Source organism: Globicephala melas, chromosome 2 (genome assembly GCF_963455315.2).
Source record: "Globicephala melas chromosome 2, mGloMel1.2, whole genome shotgun sequence".
Lineage (NCBI taxonomy): Eukaryota > Metazoa > Chordata > Mammalia > Artiodactyla > Delphinidae > Globicephala > Globicephala melas.
This window is the reverse complement of record NC_083315.2, coordinates 116,311,136-116,334,619: the sequence shown is the minus strand read 5'-3', so window position 1 is coordinate 116,334,619 and position 23,484 is coordinate 116,311,136. Positions and strand designations below refer to the sequence as shown.

The following is a 23,484-nucleotide window of genomic DNA, read 5'->3' as shown; positions in this document are numbered from 1 at the left end:
GGACTAAAGACATATATTTTGTGGTGAATGATATATTCAGATACCTTTATGTTCCTCCTGCAATACCTGTGTAAGCAAGTCAAATAATTTTACTAGATATTTGGTTGCATGTAATTGTGTTTTTGAAGATAAAATTTAGCAGAAATATAATCCACCAAGATGTTAACTGAAATCTTTCCTTATGAAATCAGAGAAGTACTAAAGAAACAAAACCACAGCAATTTGAATTTTTGTGCCCAAATGGTGGTTTACGAAACTATCAAGTAGTTTTCCAAGAATACTACCACAAAATTTGAGAATTTAAAAATGATAAATTTATAACTTACACAAAAAACTTCACAGTCTTTAGAATAAAGATGGCTTTCACGCCAAAAAGGTTACAATACAGGCTCCTCAATACTTAGAGACTCCTACTAATTATCAAACCTGTTCATGGTATAAATTCACACTCCTTGCAATCTTGCCCAACACTGCTTCTTCTGGAAAATAAGGATGGGTTTACTACTACACCGAGTAACAATATATCAAAGGAAATGGTATTGTGTACTTAATACAGTCTATTATACTTTTTAAAGTATTAGTTACAATGCTGGTGAAGACTAATTTTTAGGGAAATAATTTCAGATTTTGATATCTTAAGATGGCGAAACTATACGTAGATCTTTAGGATTGATATGCTGAAATGCATAGTCATCATTCTAACAGAATGACCCACAGGAATTAGCACAGAAAAAGAATAATAGAAATCCTACATCTACTTCAAAAAGATGAAGAAAATCTTAAGAAAAAAAAAAAATCGGTCCTTAACAGCAAGATGCAAGATTAGAAAAATATATATTTCTGACCTGCACAAGAATATAAGACACAAATAAATGTGATCATCTTAGGTATATTGAGATCTCGAGCATATAAACTTTCTAGAAAAAGTAAAACTAATTAATGATGTAAAAATATCAGATTAGTGATTGCTATTGGGGAATGGTAGGAACATGGATTAACTGGAAAGAGCATGAAGGAAAATTCTGGGGTGATAACTAATGATATGCTATGCTGAAGAATTCAGAGGCCAAAGTACTGATGCCTGCATTTAACTGAAATGCATTAAGTGAGTGAGATAAACTGACGGATAGAGGAAAGGATGGATAACACAGAGATAATGTAATAAATCAGGCTTAGCAAAATATTAACAATAGATTCCAGGTGGTAAGTAAATAGATATTCACTGTAAAATTCTTACAACTCTGCCGTATGTCAAAAATATTTCATAAGAAAATGTTGGGGGAAAAAGGTTGAAAGTAAGGATGGAAAAGGATATGACATTCATATACTTAAGTAGACTTTAAGGCAAGAAGTATTATAAAAAAGATAAAAATGGACATTTCATAATGATAAATCAGTCTAGTGAATAGGAAGATACAGTAATCCTAAAAATTTAAGAACCTAACAACATGGCTTCAAAATAAATAAGACAAAAGCTAACAGAATTAAAGGGAGAAAAATTCATCATAATTATTTGATACTTTAAACACCTCTCTCAGAAAGAGATACAACAAGCAAGAATAAATCTGTGAATACAGAACTGAAAAAAAAAGATTAATCTACTTGGCGTAAATGACATATAGAGAAGAACACGATATTCAGCAACTGCAGAATACACAATATTTTAGAGTACACAGCTCATCTAACAAATAAAGCCTGTCTTGGGGTCACAGGAAAGTATCAACAAATTTCTAACGACTGAAATCATATAGTTTGTTTTCTCGCCACCATGGAATTAAATTCTAACTCAATGACAGAAAGGTAACATCAAATCTGCTAATGCTTAAGTATTAAGCAACACACTTCTAAATCCTTCATGGATTAAAGAAGAAATCACATGCAGAAAATAACAAATATTTTAAGGTATATAATAATGAAATACAACATATCAAAAACTTGTGGCATGCAGCTAAAGCAGTATACAAAGAAAAATTAATAGTTTTCATGAAAATATCAATGGTTTGGACTCAGTATTGCTAAAAGGCCAATCTTCCTCTAATTGATCTTTAGAGTGCATGCAATTCCCATAAAAATACTAGCAGATTTTTTTTTTTAGTGGAAAATGACAAGCTGAACAAAGGACCAAGAATCCAGAAACAGACCCATACATATACAGCCACTTGATATACTATAATTCACTGGAGGCAGGAGGAAAGGAGATGATCTTTTTAATACATGATAGTGGGTCCAGTCAACTGGATATCCATAGGAAGAAAATGATGTACCTTGACCATATAAAAATTAATTTGGAACTGATGACCTAAATGTGAAAGCTAAAATAATCAAGCTTCTAGAAGATAGCACAGCAGAATGTGTTCATCACTCTGGGAAAGCAAGGGTTTCTTAAATAGAACACAAAATGCATTAACTATAAGGAGAAAAAAAATTATAAAATTTACCTCATTAAAATTAAGAACTTTTGATGACAAAATTAGTCTTCACCAGCACTGTAACTAAGAGAATAAAAATGCAAATTCCAAGCTATATAAGCATTTGTATCCAAATTATATAAATCAATAAGAAAAAAACAAATCTAATATTAGGCAAAAGCCTAATAGACATTTCACAAGGGATATCAAAATGGTCAATAAATATATGAAGAGGTGCTCAACATCATTAGTGATTAAGGAAATGCAAATTAAAGCCTAATGAAATACAACTATATCTCCATCAAAATGATGGAAATTAAAATAAATAATGATACCAAGTGTTAACTCTCACAACTAGAGACGCTCTTACACTGCTGGTGTAAACTGGTATAATAACTTCAGGAAAATGTCTGGCATTACCTACTAAAGCTAATAAATCTGTGACAGCTATTCTCCTGTGTGTATACCCGTATATATACCAAAAGTAGTGAATGCTTATGCCCACCAAAGGACATGAAAAGAACACCCATAGTACTCCATTCATAATAAATCAAAAATAGAAACAACCTACATTTCTAACACCTGGTTATTTTCATACAACAGAACATAACACCACAATGAAAAAGCTAAACCACTGATAACTGTAACAGTACACATCAACATACTGGCATAAATAACACTGGATGAATGAAATCAGACACAAAAGAGTACATAGCACGATTCCTTTTATATGAAGTTTAGAAACATGCAAAATGACCTATTATGGTAAGTAAGTAAGAGTAGTGACTACCCTTGGAAAGGAATCCTGACTAGGAAGAGACATGAAGGAGTTCCTCTGGAGTGCTGCTTCTGGGTCCTGCTTACAAGACTATATACATTGGTCAAAGTTCATCAAATTTTTCACTTAAGATATGCATTCCTTACTGTAAATTATACATCCATTAAATTGGTTTTTTTAAGAAAAAGTTTAGCTATTCATATCTATTCCTCTATCATTTTTCTTGTTTAGACCCGCATTTTCTCTTGCCTGCATTATTACAATAGGATCTCAACTATTTCTTTAGCCTTGGACGTGTATTACTCAATTCACTTTATGCAGTGCTGCCCAGAAATCTTCTTCAAGAATATACTTTCTATATTACCAGAAAACTAAAACATCTTAGGGGACCCCATTGCCTATAAAATAAAGTCTAAATTCCTTAGCAGTTTATTCCTCTAAAGTCCCCTTGAATGAAATCTCAAATAACATTTCTATGTACAATTTTTCTAGGAAGCAATTTGAAAATATATACTTATTTAAAATGTTTATATTCTTTGATCTAGTATTTCCACTTCTAGGAATTCTCCCTAAGGAAATAAACATGGATGTACATAAAAATTTAGCTACAAAAACGTTCCCACTACCAAAAGAAAAGAAAAAAACATAAACACCCTCCCAAATAGCACGAGTTCAATACATCTCAATATATCCATTTATAAAAATATAAGAATATCTGACAAAATATAAAATCAAAGTGAAAAATCAGGTTATCAAGTAGTATATATGATATAATATGCATTGAAAAAAAGACAAAGGATCTGTATATGATTGTTTTCCCTTCTTGCTTATCTGTACTTTTCCAAAGTTATAGTTTCAAAAAGTTGTAAAAATTTTATAAGAAAGGAAAGTTACCAGAATAGATCAAATAACAACAATATATTTCAGCAAGATGGACTGGAAAAAAAAGCACAGGCAAATAACTGTATGATAGACACGAAAGACAGGGGAAAAAATTAATAAAAATTTATAGTCACTATAATAAAGAATGTTGAACACGTTTCCTACTTTTCTTGAAAAATGAAACTCTAAATGTTATGATTTATTTTCTTTTCAAGTATGAGTTTTTTGTCAAACTTCTAATAACTTAACAAATCATTATTTTGCATCTATTAGGTGCTAGCTACTATGTGAACTATAAAGGATACAAAGTGAAGGCAACACTAACAATGGAGAGATTTAGAAACTTGGTTATGTTTTCCTCTGCTAAGGTTACCTTTGATCGTTACATCACTGGCCAACTCTACGGGTTTACTTGGAGAGATTTGTTATTTTTATGTTCATTTACGCACAAACCAAGACAACTACAGGCATCCTGGGGGTATTCACGGAGGATTGGTTCTAGGAGTTCCTGAGTATACCAAACCCCACAAATGCTCAAGTCCCTTATATAAAATAACGTAGTACAATGAATACAGTCGACCCTTGAAAAACATCAGTTTGAACTACACACGTCCATGTGGATTTTTTTTTCAATTAGTATACAGTTGGCCCTCCATATTCGGGATTTCCACATCTATGGATTCAAAACCTACAGATACAGAGGGCTGACTATATTTAAAACTATTGCCTCTTTATAAATCTCCACCACCATCCACTGACCTATCACACTGAGAAACTAAATAAACCTAACATTTTCATTAAGAAAAGGATGGCCACCCCACTTCCTAAATTGATCAACTTGCCAACATATGTATCCATCCAAGTTCTTGGTATTCCTCTGTTAACAACGAACATAGTTTCACTGTCCCTAGTAAAAGACAACTCTTCCACTTATGTTCTAGATCCTATCCCCTCTCAATTTACTTATCTACTCCAGGACTTTGCTACTGCAATACTTTCTTCTCTCCCTTAAAACCACCTTTCCTTTTTTTCTGGTTCACTTCCATCAACACAACATCATGCCTTAGAATCTCCCATTAAAAAAGAAAGAAAACTCACCAACGACTCACCCTAACCCTAACCATAAGCCCCCTCTCCATCTATTGCCAATTTCTCTATCTCCATTACAGGGGGATAAAAGTTGTATACATTCACTCGGTTCAGTTCCTCACCTTCCATTCTGTCCTCTACTCCAATGTGGCCTCTGTCCTGGACAAAACCCTTGTCAAGGCTCTCAACATCTCCCATGTGATCAAATCTGAAAACGATTCCATCTTCACCTTGCTTGACCTCTCAACACCATTCAAGGGAACTAATTATTCTCATCTTTTGCAAACACTTCCTTTTCTTGCCTTTTCTGACACCACAGTCTCTTCAGTTTCCTTCTACCTCATTTGCTATCATTCCTAGTCTCCCCTGTGCGCTCCTTCTACTTTGGCCAACTGCTAAATTATTGACAGACCACAGGGCTTGATCCTAAGCCCTTTCTTTCTCAATTATCTTTCCCTGGTTTGATCTAGACCCACAGCTTTAACTATCTATATGCTGATGACTGCAATAGCCAAGTGCCTGCTCAACACTTCCATATGGATTTTTAAGAATCATCTCAAATATACCACATCCAGAGAAAATGTAAATTCCCTTCCGAAATACATTCATATTCCCCCCAAAACTTGCCCATCACAAAAATGGAAGTGAATATCTTTACACTGTTCAAGCCCAAAATAGACTCAGCCTAATTCTTCCAGCTCCCTTATGCCCCAAACCAATCTGTCTTCAAGGTCTACTCACTATACTATTGAAATATTTCCCAAATCTGTCTACTTCTCTAAATCTACAATTGCCCCACTGAGCTACCATCAGTTTCATCTTTGACTTGGACTATTGCAACAGCCTTTCTCCCTCAATATCTCCTGCATTTATACACAATTTTTAGCCCTTACCATGGCATACAAGACCTTACAAATTTGTCTGCTGCCTATCTCTTCTACCTCGTCACTTGCTGCTATCTTCCTTGCTCACTGCACTTCAACCATATTTAAGCTTGGAGTATTTACATCAGAGCCTTAAACACACTAAGCTTGTTCCCTCTCACAGGGCATTGTTGATGTATTCTTTTCTGATGGAATGCTCTCTTCACAGATTTTGCATGGCTGGATCCTTCTCCTCTTTCAAGTCTCAATTCAACTATTCACCAAAATTCAACAATTAAACAAAAGGACTGCCTTGATCACCCTATTTAAAGTGACAATCCTCCTACCAATTGCAGTCACTCTCCATTACCTTTTTATTTTTATTACATCCCTAACTGAAAACACTTTATTCATTTATTTGTTCACTATCTATATTTCCATACTAAAATGTAAGTTCCATAAGAGTAACAGCCTTCTATATTTGGATCATTGCTGAATTCCCCAACAGAGACATATAACAGGTCCTTAATAAAATGTGGATGAATGAATAATATTTCACTAACTTCTTCTAGTTCAATGTATCTTGAAATAGATCTAAAACAGCTAAGCTCATCAGTTCATTAATTCAACAAGCCTATATTTTGTGCCTACACTGTCCTAAGGACTAATAGACACAGATAAAGAACAGTTCTTACCTTCACGCTAGGTGGGAAGACAGGCATAAAGTCAATTAACTGTACTGCAGTGTGACAAGTACTGTAATAGGATGTAAAGTAAAATGTGGGCAAAAAGAAGATATCTATCAATATTGCTTCATGTGAGAGAACTTTATTGAAGAGGTGATATTTAAATTAGCTTTAAAGTAGTAGGTAGACAAGCAAGTAACAAGTGGATAGAAGCATGTGTCAGTGAGAGGGGAAAACATGCTTAAAGGTAGAAAGAGTTATAAAGCAACAGACCAACTGTACTTTTTGTACATTGTTCAGCTGTCTTCCTAGAATTTTCTTCATTGTATTATTGGACTGGATTCATGTCTTCCTCTTATTTGGTTTATCTTTCATTTTATTGCGCTTAGTGCATGGTATAGCTTGCGGCTATAGAGAAGGAGAAAATTGACTAGTGAAATGTTTAGCTGAATTTCTTTAATTAACCTGATGATTACCCCTTGGTCCTCCCTGCTTTTTGTATTTGTCAACTCTGGACTTGAAAGATCTCAGGATCTATAGTTTTCATTATAGCATCTGACAAAAATGAATTAACTATCAAAAAAAGATGTACTAATTATATTCTGGTTAAAAGAGGCACATAAATGTTTTAAAAATATTTTCAATGACAAACACAATTAAGAAAAGTGTACAAATTAAAAGGGTTAAGATGGAATTTGGAGTGACTTATTTCCAGAAAATAGTGGTGAGTTAAGATTCTCTGCATGGTGTTCAGGTAATAGAAATTTATGATCAATCATTCAGCCTTGATAGACCAAGAAGGGAAAATTAACAACTAAAAGACAACAAAAAAAAGGAAACTCAGGGAAGGTGTTGAAGTATGCTGAGATGCTTAGCCTGGGGAAAGAGAAAATAGTGCTAATTAAGGTGAAATTTCTGTGGTATTCTTTCCAAAAACCCAAAATCTCACTCAAATCATAAGAAAATGGTATAGTTCCGGCTTGAGTCCGAAGGCCTGAGAACCAGGAGAGCCAATGATGTAAGATTCAGATGTTAATCTCATACAGAAACACCCTCACAGACATACCCCGAAATAACATTTTACCAAATATCTGGACACCCTGTGGTCCAGTCAAGTTTTCACATAATTATCATACTATTCCTTGGGGTTCTGGCTAAATTAGGCTAGTTCTAGGCTAGTTTCGATTTCCAAGGACATTCATAGATGGTCAGAGCCTGGCAACAGGAGGCTTTGGGCCTCGCTGCTACTTGTAGTCGGTAGGATAATGTTATAGAGATTTTCAGTTATTGGACCTCAGCTGGTACCTGATGCAGTAGGTGAAGGGCCTAGCCTTTGAGCACTGAATAAGTTAGGCATGGGAATGGAGGTTGGGATGTGGACTTTTGCCAAAAGGGCCAGGGGGGATGGTATATAAAATATATACAAAACACGAAAGCAAAGGCCTTGTAATAAAGACTTGGAATATAGCAGGGATAAAGGAAGAAAGTGGTAAGTTCTCTATGTACATGGGTGTTTTAGTTAACAAAATAGATGATTTCTAAAAAAATCAAATGTTTGAGTTTATAATTGTTTCAAGCACAGAAAAATAGTTTTGGCTATCTCTTCAACAATATATTGAATGATCCAAGATTGAATACACTTGGGAGGGCACAAAATGCTAAAAACAGCTGCCCACTTTAAAAGTTTAAATTGAACTTTTCCCAATTTTAATCTGAAGATAAATGTCAGATTTCCACATTGAGATAGGATAGAATCATTTGTGGCACAACAATTCTCCAGCCAAGTACAAGAAAAGCCAGATTAAATTTTTAAAAAATATCTGTTTAAGACATCAGAAGGTTGCTGCTGCAACAATAACTTGAGCAGCTGGGATTCTGAAGAGGGGTTAACTGGAGACAGGTGATTTGAAGATCTGAAGTCATTGTTTTCCCCCTGAGTTTTAAAGGTTCGGAGAATGGGCAAGAGGCTGAGAAATCCGGCTTTGACTATACAGAGGGCTCCTGCTGGAGGACAGAGAAATCATCTAAGCTTCTGGCAGTTATGCAGGGCTGAAGTGACAAAATTGGAGATTTGAGACTTGGTTCCATCTCAAATCATTTGCTAACTCTGAAAACTGTATAGGGCTTAAAGTTAAAAAGCTAAGCCTTAGGGCTTCCCTGGTGGCGCAGTGGTTGACAGTCCGCCTGCCGATGCAGGGGACGCGGGTTCGTGCCCCGGTCCGGGAGGATCCCACATGCCGCGGAGCGGCTGGGCCCGAGAGCCATGGCTGCTGAGCCTGCGTGTCCGGAGCCTGTGCTCCGCGGTGGGAGAGGCCGCAGCAGTGAGAGACCCGAGTACCGCAAAAAAAAAAAAAAAAAAAAAAAGCTAAGCCTTAAGCCCTGTGAAAAGAATAATGGAGTTTCCCATTGTCTTACAATGCAAAAGAGACAAATACTAGAATAGAGGATTCTCCAGGAGTAGAGCCCTAGTGAATACTCTGCTCTCAGTGAACCACAAGCTGACCAAGACTTACTAAAACTTTCACCCAGCCTCCATGGGATATAGTAAAGAATCTCACACAGTGATAGAAATGAACTAATAAGGAAACATTTTATGAAGTAGGAGAGAAAAGGGACAATTGGTTAAGTGATAACCTTAAGCAGGCAAGGAAAGATGTAAACTAGTGTGAAACAGAGAAGCTGTCCTTAAACAGAAGCATGTAAAAAAGAAAGTAGAAAAGGCAGAGTATATGGGTGCAAATGCAGGTAGGCTGGTGAATGAAATGGTGGGGACAAGCAGAAATTCTTTTTTCTATTGGGAGGCAGACGTTGGATGCTTGAGGAGAAAGGAGAAAGATAAAATAGTCCTCCAGAGGGGGAGAGTGAGTGGAAGGTTGCCAGGCAACACCAAGGGTCTACTTGAAGACGGTGGTCATGAACACAAGGTAAGTTCAGTCAGCAAATTTGTGTGATAGTCTCCTGCCATATAAAGCTGTGAAGGTGTAGAACAGGCAGAAAGTTAAATTTATAAAACTTAGGTTTTGCTAGGTGAGCAGGATAAAGGAAGAGAGGGCCAAAACAACTGAGGTTATATTACATGCAGGTTATATTACATTACATGATAATTATGGTGAGCCATGGAATCCAAACTAGATGAAGAGGGAAGTGAGGACATGAGGGGATTAAGGGATAGGAAAAGAGGTGGTAAGATCAATATAATCAGGTGCCAGGAGAGTTGACAATTTGCAAGAGTTAGAGTTCTAGAGGGAGCTGGAAAGATAACAAATGGTGGTCATCAAGCGGGATGCTTGAAATTGAGACTGATAATGACCAAGAACAGGGTATGACCATAGGGTGGATGGCAGAAAGAGTACAGCGTACGTGGATTATTGGAGGAGAGAGATTCAAAGAGATGAGAGGGATATTGAAAGTATCACCTACATAGATATTTAAATCACCAAGAACTGTGACAGGAGTAGGCTGAAGAAAGAGACAGTGAAATAGATCCTAAAATCTTTAAGAAATGAGGGAAGCGACACGGGAATGTGTACATGACTGCAACAGGAGTGTGTAATGGGTGATACAATCTGATACATGGGCCTCAAAGCTGGAGGTGTTTAGAGAGAATAAAGGAACAATGATCTAAAAACACTAATGAGGAACAAGCCTCCAAGCCCAGTGGTCCAACTGCTGGGTGAGGGAATATATTCACATTTGAGAGGACTGCAGTGGAAGCGGTATCCTCAGGGCGGTAATCAGGTTTCAGTTAGAGCAGGAAGGTATAAGTAATGTTCAGAAAGGAATACCCTAATAATTTGATTCCTTTATCAATGTTTACTGAAAGGCACTGAATTAGGCACTAGGAATAAAACAGTAATAAAGACAATGTCAGCCCTCACAAAACTGTGACTCAAGTAAGAAGTCTCATATAAAAGTGATTACTTTAAAGAATATAACTAAAATTTTATAACAAGCTAACAGTTTTATTAGAATGCATATACTTGAAGAATGATATAACAAAATATGTGATTATTTTAATATAGCTAATCATTGTGGTATTAATTATAATATAAAAACTAATTCGAATTAAGAATATGTGGGGAAAAGTCATTTTTTAATGTAAAGAAAGAGGGGAAAATGTTAAGTGTATGCTTTTTACAGATATTGTACATGCAGTTACCTGAGACAAAGCAGCATCCCGTTCTTCAATCACTGCATTCATTTCTTCTGCAGTTATTCTCTTTTTACATTCCTTGGTCTTGTAGATTCTATCCACAATTATAGCTCCATTCTTCTGAATAGCTATCCCTGTGTCTGCATTGTTTATTCTGTTCAGTAATTCCTGTAATGTCTACCAACACCATTATATGTTAGTCAGACATGAAGTTTTAATATATTTTATTTAATATAGGGTTTTAATTAATAGGCACATGTGAATTGTAAATTGACTGAGTAAAGTTATTGAATTTTCATATTGCAGCAAAGATGTACATTATTAGTGTGTCAATTCTTCTTTTTCCCACATCTTAGTTCTTGAAACCCACTCAATTGAACTTAAGCCTCTAAGATATAAGACTGACATCAAGAAATCTCCTCAGAGAATGGCTTACCATGTCATTTTCTTCAGGGTTAATATTTTCTAGCCTAGAAAAAAGGGACACAGAAAGCCTGATCAGTAGCATTTCCTTAGTGCAGCAAAATGAGTTCGCTTTTTAAATCTTTAGAACCTCAAGTAATTTCATTCGACTAGTCTTTAGAGTCAACCATGACATTGAACATATTAAAGTGCCACCTGCTCGACTCCATCTTTCAATAATGCTCCATATCTTCTGCACTGACTTCAGACTGTTAAGTTATTAATGTTTACTGCTATATATGACTACAAGGATCAATTGTTCATATGTGCTTAGATGAAGAAAGTTCCCCAGTGATAGAAGTACTCATTCTCATCATTATATTTATTTCTAGACTTTCAATTCTTACCAGAAACTGTATTTCCTATCCTTCTTGGACATTATCACAAATAAAACAAAGCAAGTATTTTTATTACAAAGTTTAACTATGCTCCCTCAAAAGCAATGACAAATAACTACCACTAAATTTGACCTGAAAATCTCCTGGTGCTACCTATTTGTTGAAACAAATACGCTATATAGAAAGGCTGACCAAAATTGGTCACATTTTTAAATGACTAATGTTATTTTCTTTTTTGCATAACATAGAATTATTCAATTTAAAGGCAAAAAAAGTAAACTTGTTCTCTTCATAAATGGACTTTTTGTCTTTTAAGAGTCATAGTGTTTATGTTTGTTGATGTTGGTAAATTGAAATGCAGTTAAAGTAAAGAAAGAAGTTCTAAATGACATATTTAGAAAATGTATATAATATAATTTAGGCAGTCATTAAATTGGGTAGATTAAATGAAAACCTGTAATGGGTACCAGTGAAATGATGGAGATTTTAGAAATGATTTCAATTATTTAAAAATTGTACTTAAAAGCTTAGATATCCAAATTCGTGTTTCAACTTTTCCCCCTCCATTTCTGTGCTCCTGTGATTTAACATTTACCACAAAAAAAGGATACTAGGAAAAGATTACAGAAGACACTTAACAAATTTGTTACAAAATTGTTCCAAACTCCACAGTTCAATCAAACTGCTATAATCATGGAGAGAAAGTATAGATTTTAGAACATTACATTTGCACAGGAAAATATATGAACATATATCAAAAAAACTATTTCTACCCATATTTAAATGGTGTAAGTCAATAAGTAGGTGTAGTAATTTTGAATTATATCTATTTAATGTTTATCTCAAACTACTAATGTCCCCTTGGATTCACATTCCAATAAGGGCAAATATGTACTCTTATCTTTTTCTCCCAAAATAAATCAAGTTTTCAAATATCCTGCTTCATAAAAGCTTAGTCTACAAAAACTATGAGAATAATCACTTCCTTTTTTTTTTTTTTTTTTGCAGTACGTGGGCCTCTCACTGTTGTGGCCTCTCCCATTGCGGAGCACAGGCTCCAGATGCGCAGGCTCAGCGGCCATGGCTCACGGGCCCAGCCGCTCCGCGGCATGTGGGATCTTCCCAGACTGGGGCACGAACCCATGTCCCCTGCATCGGCAGGCGGACTCTCAACCACTGCACCACCAGGGAAGCCCATCACTTCCTTTTTATTCAATTAAAAAACACAGTGGAAAAGTATAAGATAAAATTCTTCCACTTATTTATGATCATGTAAAAGTATTTGAAGAACATGAATGGCATTTAACCATCAGTTATTGGTTGGCTAAATATGATTTTTAGGGAAGCCATATGTGGTAAGGAATATTTACCTTAATGTTGTTCTTTTTAGATGAAATCAAACTAAGGTCAACTAATGGCAGTTTCCAAAGAAGTTTCAATATTTATAAACTTCACAATTTATGAAACTTGATCATTTAAAATGTAAAAAGCTACATGGAAATTAAGCATTTAGATTCACAGATTACTGGGAACTTAAAAAAAAATTAGTTCTCAATATTATGCAACTCCCTTTTTTTGTTTCAAAGAGTTACATATGATCAAAAAGAAAATAACAGTGTAGGTAGGTTAAGTAATTCATATATTCCAAATAATCAACATAACAAAAAGTGCATGAAATTCCTATGTAATATTTATGTTTTTTTCAGGCAATGCAAAATGAAGAACTATTACTTTAAGGAAAAGCAAATGAAGAGTTTAAATGTTTTAAATTCACAGCTTTCAATAGGAAATGGTTAAGATAACTGTATTTAGTCTAATATTAAATTCCCTGCTAACAACCAAAATTAAAAAAAAATTAAAATCAAATTTTCTTATCAGATGTTATATACTAGATCCTCGGCACATAAATTTAGCATTCTGACCATAAATAACTTATGTGGGGGCTTCCCTGGTGGCACAGTGGTTGAGAGTCCGCCTGCCGATGCAGGGGACATGGGTTCGTGCCCCAGTCTGGGAAGATCTCACATGCCGTGGAGCGGCTAGGCCCATGAGCCATGGCCGTTGAGCCTGCACGTCCGGAGCCTGTGCTCCGCAACGGGAGAGGCCACAACAGTGAGAGGCCCGCGTACCACAAAAAAATAAAAAACTTATGTGATTGCCCTTAAAAGTACATGATATATAGTGATTTATCATTTTGTGATAAATGAATGTGAATCATGTTTTGGTGAGTGAGTGTGTCAGGTATGACATGCAGGGCCTGAGTGAGCCACATCAACCACTTGGCATGTGAATCTCTATTTTGCTTTATTATTAGCCTTTATAATTGATATAAATATAGTGATAAATGGTCACTGAGAGGAAAATAAAACTTAAAACCTTTTATTATACAGCAGGTTCTTATCTGCTGTACACCTGCAACTAACACAGCATTGTAAATCAACTATACTCCAATAAAAATTTAAAAAATAATAAAAATGCCTATTTAAAAAAAATAAGAGGGACTTCCCTGGTGGCACAGTGGTTAAGAATCCATGCAAGGGACACGGGTTCGAGCCCTGGTCTGTGAAGATCCCACATCCCGTGGAGCAACTAAGCCCGTGTGCCACAACTACTGAGCCTGTGCTCTAGAGCCCGTGAGCCACAACTACTGAAGCGCATGTGCCTAGAGCCTGTGCCTGGCAACAAGAGAAGCCACCACAATGAGAAGCCCATGCACCGCAACAAGAGTAGCCCCTGCTTGCTCGCCACAACTAGAGAAAGCCTGCGTGCAGCAACAAGTACCCAACGCAACCAAAAATAAAATAAATAATTAAAAAGAAAAACTCTTGTACCTACTAAAGTCTGCCTTTGTAGTGCAAACTCATTCACAGACAATATGTAAATGAACAGGTATGGTTGTGTTTAAATTTGCATTTCTTTAAAAGTTTCAGGAAGTATTTGTCACAGATATCAAAGATCAACTACATAGTAATTTAGTCTCAATTAGATTATATAGAGTAGGGATGAGCAAACTTTTTTTGTAAAGGGTCAGATAATATTTTAGGCTTTACCATACGTTCTCTGTTCTCTGTTGCAGCTACTAAATCCTGCCTTTGAAGAAGAAAATCTATTCATAGACAATATGTAAATGAACAGGTGTGGTTGTATTCAAATAAAACTTTATTTACAAAACAAGTGGAAGGCTGGATTTGCACCATAGGTCCTTACTTTGCTGATCCCTGATACAGAGTATTGAAAAATGAGATCAGATCTTTGATGTTAATACACTGTAAGTGCCAATTCAGTATATTTGACACATTTTTCTGAGGTGGGTCATTTAATATCTAGTTAAAGATAAAAAATCAACAATAGTGGCTTCCAGAAAATTAAATTCAGTCCTACAATAAGGACATTACTTACTATATCACTTAAGAAAACAAAAATTAGACAAACAACTTACCTTTAAGAAAAAGGAAGCAATTTGAAACAGTTATATAAGACACATAATTTTCTATGTAAAATGACTTTTTAGGTTTAAGGTTTACTAGCAGCATGTACAACACATAGTTTTACTAGCTTAATAAAGACAAAGTAATAGTTGGTATTATATGACATACAGCCAACAAACTATACATTATATATCATTAATATGAAGTTTACAATTAAACAAAAGAATTTCAACCTTTCATAATCTTTAAATTATGCCTACAACAGTCTAACTAGACAGTCATGATAATCAGTAAGAATATTGCTGAAGTAAATGTCCATAGGTTCAAGTTTCAATTGATTTCCTATACCATGCAAATTCTGACTGACAACCTTGCACTCTAAGTGAAAAGACTCATGCATGAAATGTCACATATCTTGATTTATTCCTAAATCAGTCAATATCACATCTTTCCTTTCTGAACCTAGAGTCCTTTACCTTGTTCAATGGGAAGAAGCAAAACTTTGACCCCCAAATGATAAAAAGAACAAGTGATCAGCTTATCAAAAAATTCTAAATTGTTTTTTTCTCTAAGTCTCCTTTCTTACACAGTGCCACCTTTAATATAAAAAATACACCAACAATAACAGATTGAAAAATAGATACCATGTTCTCAAAAGTTGGAATGTACCTATGCAAACATGTCTATATTGGCATGCATATGTAAGTCATTTTAACCTGAATCCTTTTTACTTTTTCCTAGTTTTGGATAAAAGCAAAAGAGACAAAGAAAAAAGCATTAACAATTCAAGAGGTAAGGGAAAGCAGAGAAGCGGCAGAATAATAAGACAAGACAAACATTATACAGAAAGATGAAAAGTAGATCGGGAGTGGAAAAGATGATGAGAGAAAAAAGAAGGAAGGAATTTCCAGATTATAGGAAGCAAGAAGTAAGGAATTAAAACAAAAAGATGTGAAATAATTTATACAATTTCATCTTATACTCAATGCCTCTAAATATGCCTTTCAGTCAAGCAAAGCTCAGTTATAAATTGGTTCTATCTTAACAAAGATTTAGTCTAAAATGCACTATTGAAGTTCAGAGCCTATAGACTTCAACTGAGTAGAAAAGAGCCTCCACAGTGCCATTTAAAACTGTACTGACATGCTATTTGTTGCTGTTGTTGTTCTTGCTTCTTCTGTATGATTTTTCCTGATCCCCTCACCTGAACCCCTAGACTGTAATACAGCTGTCTATAAACTTTTCTTAGGAACCAATAATTCTTCATATCACTTGATACTATTTTGAGTATTTATGTAATTATTCATATTTACTTAATGCTGATCTTAACTAAATTGAAACCATAATGCTGTGTTCCTGCAACTAGCACTGTACTTGACAGATAATAAATATTCAATAAATATTTATTGAATGGACTAATTAACTAAAAGATAAGTCTTGGGACTGTTTTCCTTTTCTCCATTCCCCATTCCTCCCTCAATAGGAATGCTACCAAGAACCAAATGAAAAAGTCTCGCCTCAAGGAACCCTAATTTTCATGTATTGTAATAAAAACTATAACAAAACATAGGTACAGATTAAAGTAAATAGACAATGGAAGATTTAAAAGTTTAGGGAAGAAGGATAGGCTCAATTTAGATCCATCACTTAAAGAGACAGAATGAACAAAACTAAGAGACCAATTTAATAGGAGTTCTGAGGAAGAAGTTTTTGTTTGGATATGTGGGCAGGTGGTTGTGCTGCCGATAGTTACAGGGAATTAAGGAGGATCAGGTTTTAAAAATAAATTAATAATTCCATTTTGGATATGCTGAGGTTGAGATGCCTGTATAGCTCTGAGGTAGATAAGTCCTGCAATGTATAAGTGACTGACTATGACTCTTTGGGCAGGTAGTCAACCACTCTAAGTTTCTTCACCTATAAAGCCTGAATATCACTCAATGAGTTGTGACATTGTATAAAAAACTGATTTGTTATCTTTTGGGGGTGAATTTTATTTCTAAAAACAGTAAAAACTGGGCTTCCCTGGTGGTGCAGTGGTTGACAGTCCGCCTGCCGATGCACGGAACACGGGTTCATGCCCCGGTCTGGGAAGATCCCACATGCTGCGGAGCGGCTGGGCCCGTGAGCCATGGCTGCTGAGCCTGTGCGTCCGGAGCCTGTGCTCTGCAACGGGAGAGGCCACAACAGTGAGAAGCCCACATACCGCAAAAACAAAAAAACAAAACAAAACAAAAAACAGTAAAAATATTTAGAAGCAAATTTTATGAATAAAATTGGTGATCAACCTACATAAAAGATTTATGGTCATAAATTACATGCTAAGTATAGTACTGTGCAGCAGTTGACAAATTGAAGGTAATAGTACTTGCAAATCTCTAAAGAAAAGTTCTAAAGTTTTTAATAGCTGCATTACTGAAAAAAAGAAAAAAAGGTATCTATTTTGAAGAGTATGTTTAAACACATTGGGTCCCAGCAACTGTTTTGTAGATAAAAACAAACTGATTCTTAAAGGTATATGGAACTGGACTAATACTGGACTATTCTGGTACTGCAAACGTACCAGAATAGTCAAAATAATTCTACAATAAAAGAGCAAAGTTTAGAGGGATGACATTATCCGATTTCAAGACGTAACATAAAGATTTAGTAATCAAGAATGTGTGGTACTGGCAAAAGGATAGAAACACAGATCAATGGACAGACAAGTAAGTCCTGAAATTAACACACATGAATAGTCAAATAACTTTTGGCAAAGGTGCAAAGGAAATTAGTGGAGAAATGAAACCATTTTCAACAAATGGTACTAGAATAAATAAATGTCTACATGCAAAAAAAAAAAGACCATTTACATTGTACCGTGTATCACTTTACACAAAAATCAACTCAAAACAGATTGTAGGCCTAAATGTAAAACATGAAATTTATAACTCATAGAAGAAAACATAGGAGAAACTTGGTGCGACCTTACATATGACAATGAGTTTTAGATTCAATTCTAAAAGTACAAAACATGAAAGAAAAAACAATCAATAAACTGGATTTTATCAAAATTTAAAACTTATATCCTGCTAAGCACACTGTTAAGAGAAGAAAAATACAAAACATGAACTGGAAGAAAATATTTGAAAACCACATACCTGAAAAACGACTTACATCCAGAATATATAACAAACACTTAAAATTAACAAAAAGGAAACAAACAACCCAACTTAAAAAACTGGTCAAATATCTGAACAGACATTTTACCAAAGAAGATATACAGATGGTAAATAAACAGGAGCTCAATATCATCTGTCATTAGAGAATGGATAATGTTCAAAATAAGAAAAAAAGCAAAACAAGAATGACAATTCCAAATACTGGCAAAGATGGTGAGCAACAAGAACTCTGATTCATTGCTGGTGGGGTGGGCATATCCCCATAAAACATGACCCTGGAGCAGGCTGCAGTGCCAGAAAGTAAGAAATGGTTAAAAAAATCAAAAGGATGGGAACATGTCAAAGGCATGTAGGAGCCACCTAAAAGAGTTTCCAATGGTCAAAGTTGAAATACTACACAATAGCGAAGATCAATAAAACTAAAAGCTGGTACTTTGAGAAGATAAACAAAACTGATAAACCATTAGCCAGACTCATCAAGAAAAAAAGGGAGAAGACTCAAATCAAGAGACTTAGAAATGAAAAAGGAGAAGTAACAACTGACACTGCAGAAATACAAAGGATCATGAGAAGTTACTACAAGCAACTATATGCCAATAAAATGGACAATCTGGAAGAAATGGACATATTCTTAGAACAGCACAACCTTCTGAGACTGAACCAGGAAGAAAGAGAAATCATAAACAGACCAATCACAAGCACTGAAATTGAGACTGTGATTAAAATCTTCCAACAAACAAAAGCCCAGGACCAGACGACTTCACAGGCGAATTCTATCAAACATTTAGAGAAGAGTCAACACCTAGCCTTCTCAAACTCTTCCAAAATATAGCAGAGAGAGGAATGCTCCCAAACATATTCTATGAGGCCAGCATCACCATGACACCAAAATCAGACACAGATGTCACAAAGAAAGAAAACTACAGGCCAATATCACTGATGAACATAGATGCAAAAATCCTCAACAAAATACTAGCAAACAGAATCCAACAGCACAGTAAAAGGATCATACACCATGATCAAGTGGGATTTATCCCAGGGATGCAAGGATTCTTCAATATATGCAAATCAATCAATGTGATACACCATATTAACAAACTGAAGGAGAAAAACCAAATGATCATCTCAACAGATGCAGAAAAAGCTTTTGACAAAATTCAACACCCATTTACGATAAAAACCCTCTAGAAAGTAGGCATAGAGGGAACTTTCCTCAAGATAATAAAGGCCATATATGACAAACCCACAGCCAACATCATTCCCAATGGTGAAAAACTGAAACCATTTCCACTAAGATCAGGAACAAGACAAGGTTGCCCACTCTCACCACTATTATTCAACATAGTTTTGGAAGTTTTAGCCACAGCAATCAGAGAAGAAAAAGAAATAAATGGAATCGAAATCAGAAAAGAAGAAGTAAAGCTGTCACTGTTTGCAGATGACATGATACTATACATAGAGAATCCTAAAGATGCTACCAGAAAACTACTAGAGCTAATCAATGAATGTGGTAAAGTAGCAGGACACAAAATTAATGCACAGAAATCTCTGGCATTCCTATACCCTAATGATGAAAAATCTGAAAGAGAAATTAAGGAAACACTCCCATTTACCACTGCAACAAAAAGAATAAAATACCTAGGAATAAACCTACCTAAGGAGACAAAAGACCTATATGCAGAAAACTATAAGACACTGATGAAAGGAATTAAAGATGATACAAACAGATGGAGAGATATACCATGTTCTTGGATTGGAAGAATCAACAATATGAAAATGACTATACTACCCAAAGCAATCTACAGATTCAGTGCAGTCCCTATCAAACTATCAATGGCATTTTTCACAGAACTAGTACAAAAAATTTCACAATTTGTATGGAAACACAAAAGACCCTGAATAGCCAAAGCAATCTTGAGAATGGAAAACGGAGCTGGAGGAATCAGGCTCCCTGACTTCAGACTATACTACAAAGCTACAGTAATCAAGACAGTAAGGTACTGGCACAAAAACAGAAATATAGATCAATGGAACAGGATAGAAAGCCCAGAGATAAACCCACGCACATATGGTCACCTTATCTTTGATAAAGAGGCAAGAATATACAGTGGAGAAAACACAGCCTCTTCAATAAGTGGTGCTCGGAAAACCGGACAGCTACATGTAAAAGAATGAAATTAGAACACTCCCTAACACCATATGCAAAAATAAACTCAAAATGGATTAAAGACCTAAATGTAAGGCCAGAGACCATCAAACTCTTAGAGGAAAACATAGGCAGAACACTCTACGACATAAATCACAGCAAGATCTTTTTTGACCCACCTCCTAGAGAAATGGAAATAAAAACAAAAATAAACAAATGGGACCTAAAGAAACTTAAAACCTTTTGCACAGCAAAGGAAACCATAAACAAGATGAAAAGACAACCCTCAGAATGGGAGAAAATATTTGCAAATGAAGCAACTGACAAAGGATTAATCTCCAAAATTTACAAGCAGCTCATGCAGCTCAATATCAAAAAAACAAACAACCCAATCCAAAAATGGGCAAAAGACCTAAATAGACATTTCTCCAAAGTAGATATACAGATTGCCAACAAACACATGAAAGGATGCTCAACATCACTAATTAGAGAAATGCAAATCAAAACTACAATGAGGTATCACCTCACATCTGTCAGAATGGCCATCATCAAAAAATCTACAAACAATAAATGCTGGAGAGGGTGTGGAGAAAAGGGAACCCATGAGAATGTAATGGGAATGTAAATTGATACAGCCACTATGGAGAACAGTATGGAGGGTCCTTAAAAAACTAAAAGTAGAACTACCATACGACTCAGCAATCCCACTACTGAGCATATACCCTGAGAAAACCATAATTCAAAAAGACTCATGTACCACAATGTTCATTGCAGCTCTATCTACAATAGCCAGGACATGGAAGCAACCTAAGTGTCCATCAACAGATGAATGGATAAAGAAAATGTGGCACATGTATACAATGGAATATTACTCAGCCATAAAAAGAAATGAAATTGAGTTATTTGTGGTGATTGGATTGACCTAGAGACTGTCATACAGAGTGAAGTAAGTCAGAAAGAGAAAAACAAATACCGTATGCTAACACATATATGGAATCTTAAAAAAGAAAAAAGGTTCTGAAGAACCTAGGGGCAGAGCAGGAATAAAGATGCAGATGTAGACAATGTACTTGAGGACATGGGGAGGGGGAAGAGTAAGCTGGGACGAAATGAGAGAGTGGCGTGGACATATATACACTACCAAATGTAAAATAGATAGCTAGTGGGAAGCAGCCACAGCACAGGGAGATCAGCTCAGTGCTTTGTGACCATCTAGAGGGGTGGGATAGGGAGGGTAGGAGAGAGATGCAAGAGGGATGAGATATGGGGATATATGTATATATACAGCTGATTTACTTTGTTATAAAGGAGAAACTAACACATCATTGTAAAGCAATTATACTCCAATAAAGACATTAAAAAAAAAAGCTGGAATACTCCAATCAACAAAATAACATAGTATTAGATTATAATTCGAAGTATTAAATGAATATCAGTGAGTCCATACAGATATAACTAAATAAAAAAATGAGGGATACAAATGTCCTGTACTGAAGAATTACAAATAATTTATGTAGATATTCTCTGCTGAGGAAGCTAGAACTCAATTAACCTCCTAGCCCACACTCCGCAGCCCATCATTGAGTACAGGCTGCACTTTAGTGATTTGCTTCAAAGAGCAGAGTATGAAAGAGGAATGTGGGTAACTTTACAGAAGAGAAACATGGCAAGTACTACCTTGGCCAGGTGACCAAGATTAACATCACTGGCTGTAAGTCATATTGATAGAAGATAACCTTGAAATGATGTGATGAAAATGGCATTTCACCCCTGTACTCTCTGTCCCATAAAACCAATACCTCAGTCTAATCATGAGAAAAACTTCAGAAAAACTGAAATTGAGAAACATTCTATAAAATACCTGACCAATATTCCAGAACTGTCATCAAAAACGGGGAAAGTCTGAGAAAATGTCACACAGCAGAGTAGGCAACGGAGACACAGTAACTAAATGTCTATGGAATCCTGGATAGGATCTTGGAAAATAAAAAGGACATCACGGAGAAGTAGTGAAATCTGAATAAAGTGTGGCCTTTAGTAAATAGTTGTATAACAATATTGATTTCTCCCCCGTGACATACGTACCATAGTAATATAAGATGTTAGCAATAAGGGAAACTGGGTGAGGGTTATAGGAACTCTGTACTATCTATCTTCACAACTTTTCTGTAAATCTGAAAGTATTCTAAAATAAAAAGTTTATTGAAAAAAAAAAAGGCCAAGTAAAGATGGTGGAGTGAAATCTGAACACAGAAATTTATGTATCCCATCACATACCACTTGAATGGATGATAAAAATTAATCAAACAGCAAAGGAAGCAGGACATCATGTAGTAATTTTTAAAAGTAGGGATAAGGTGGAGAGTGGAAAAATGATTTTGAACAGGTTCAACCAACTTCTCTTTTTACACATGAAAATAGGTATTGAGAAAAGACAGTGACCTCACCAAATCCTGGAAAATTTTCACTAATACCACACAGCTTGGAAATAACCTGAGAGACCAATGAGTTGAGTAGACAGACCAGAGAAAAGTAAAGAAAATCTTCCTGCATTACTGAAGAATCTTTACAGAGGAAGCAAGAATCATCAGGGCTGGCCTTTTTTTTTTTTTTTTTTTTACTACACTGGTGGAACAAATAAAAGCCCAAAAGAAATACTCCATGGAATCAGGATATCCACAAGACGAGACAGAGTGAGCCGTCAGAACAGTGCAAGACACCAAACAAAGTCCTACAAGCAGAGGACAGAACTTCAAACAGAATCAGTATCTAGCCCCAAGGAGGTCTTCCCAACTACCACTCCTACCCTACTGCCTTACAGCAATGAAGAAAAGTGGCCCAGAAGCAATACCTAGCCAAGAATCAGAAAAGGCAAATAGGTTTCAAATAATATGAAATGTTTATCTAGGAAAATTCACTTGCACTGTATCAAAACAAAGAAAAGTTCTTGACAATTTAAGCATGAGCAAGATGAAGAGAAATGAGATGCCAACTATGAATTCACCACAAACACATGACAAAATATCATGCAAATGAGGTAAAGATCATAATATAAAAGATAACATAAAGCAAGAGAAAGAAGAAAATTGT

The 23,484-nt window shown here is 35.5% G+C and overlaps 1 protein-coding gene across 6 annotated transcripts in view; it reads right to left on the bottom strand.

Annotated features, from left to right (window-relative positions):
* Positions 1-23,484, bottom strand: part of MIPOL1 (mirror-image polydactyly 1) — a 301,233-nt gene that overhangs the window by 182,155 nt on the left and 95,594 nt on the right. For all 6 annotated transcript variants that reach the window (XM_060294763.2, XM_060294764.2, XM_030854822.3 and 3 more), the window contains exons 8-9: positions 11,296-11,329; positions 10,866-11,036 (exon numbers count right to left, since the gene is read on the bottom strand). In XM_060294763.2, coding sequence (XP_060150746.1) covers positions 10,866-11,036; positions 11,296-11,329 — 205 coding nt within the window. The remainder of the gene's footprint in view (positions 1-10,865; positions 11,037-11,295; positions 11,330-23,484) is intronic.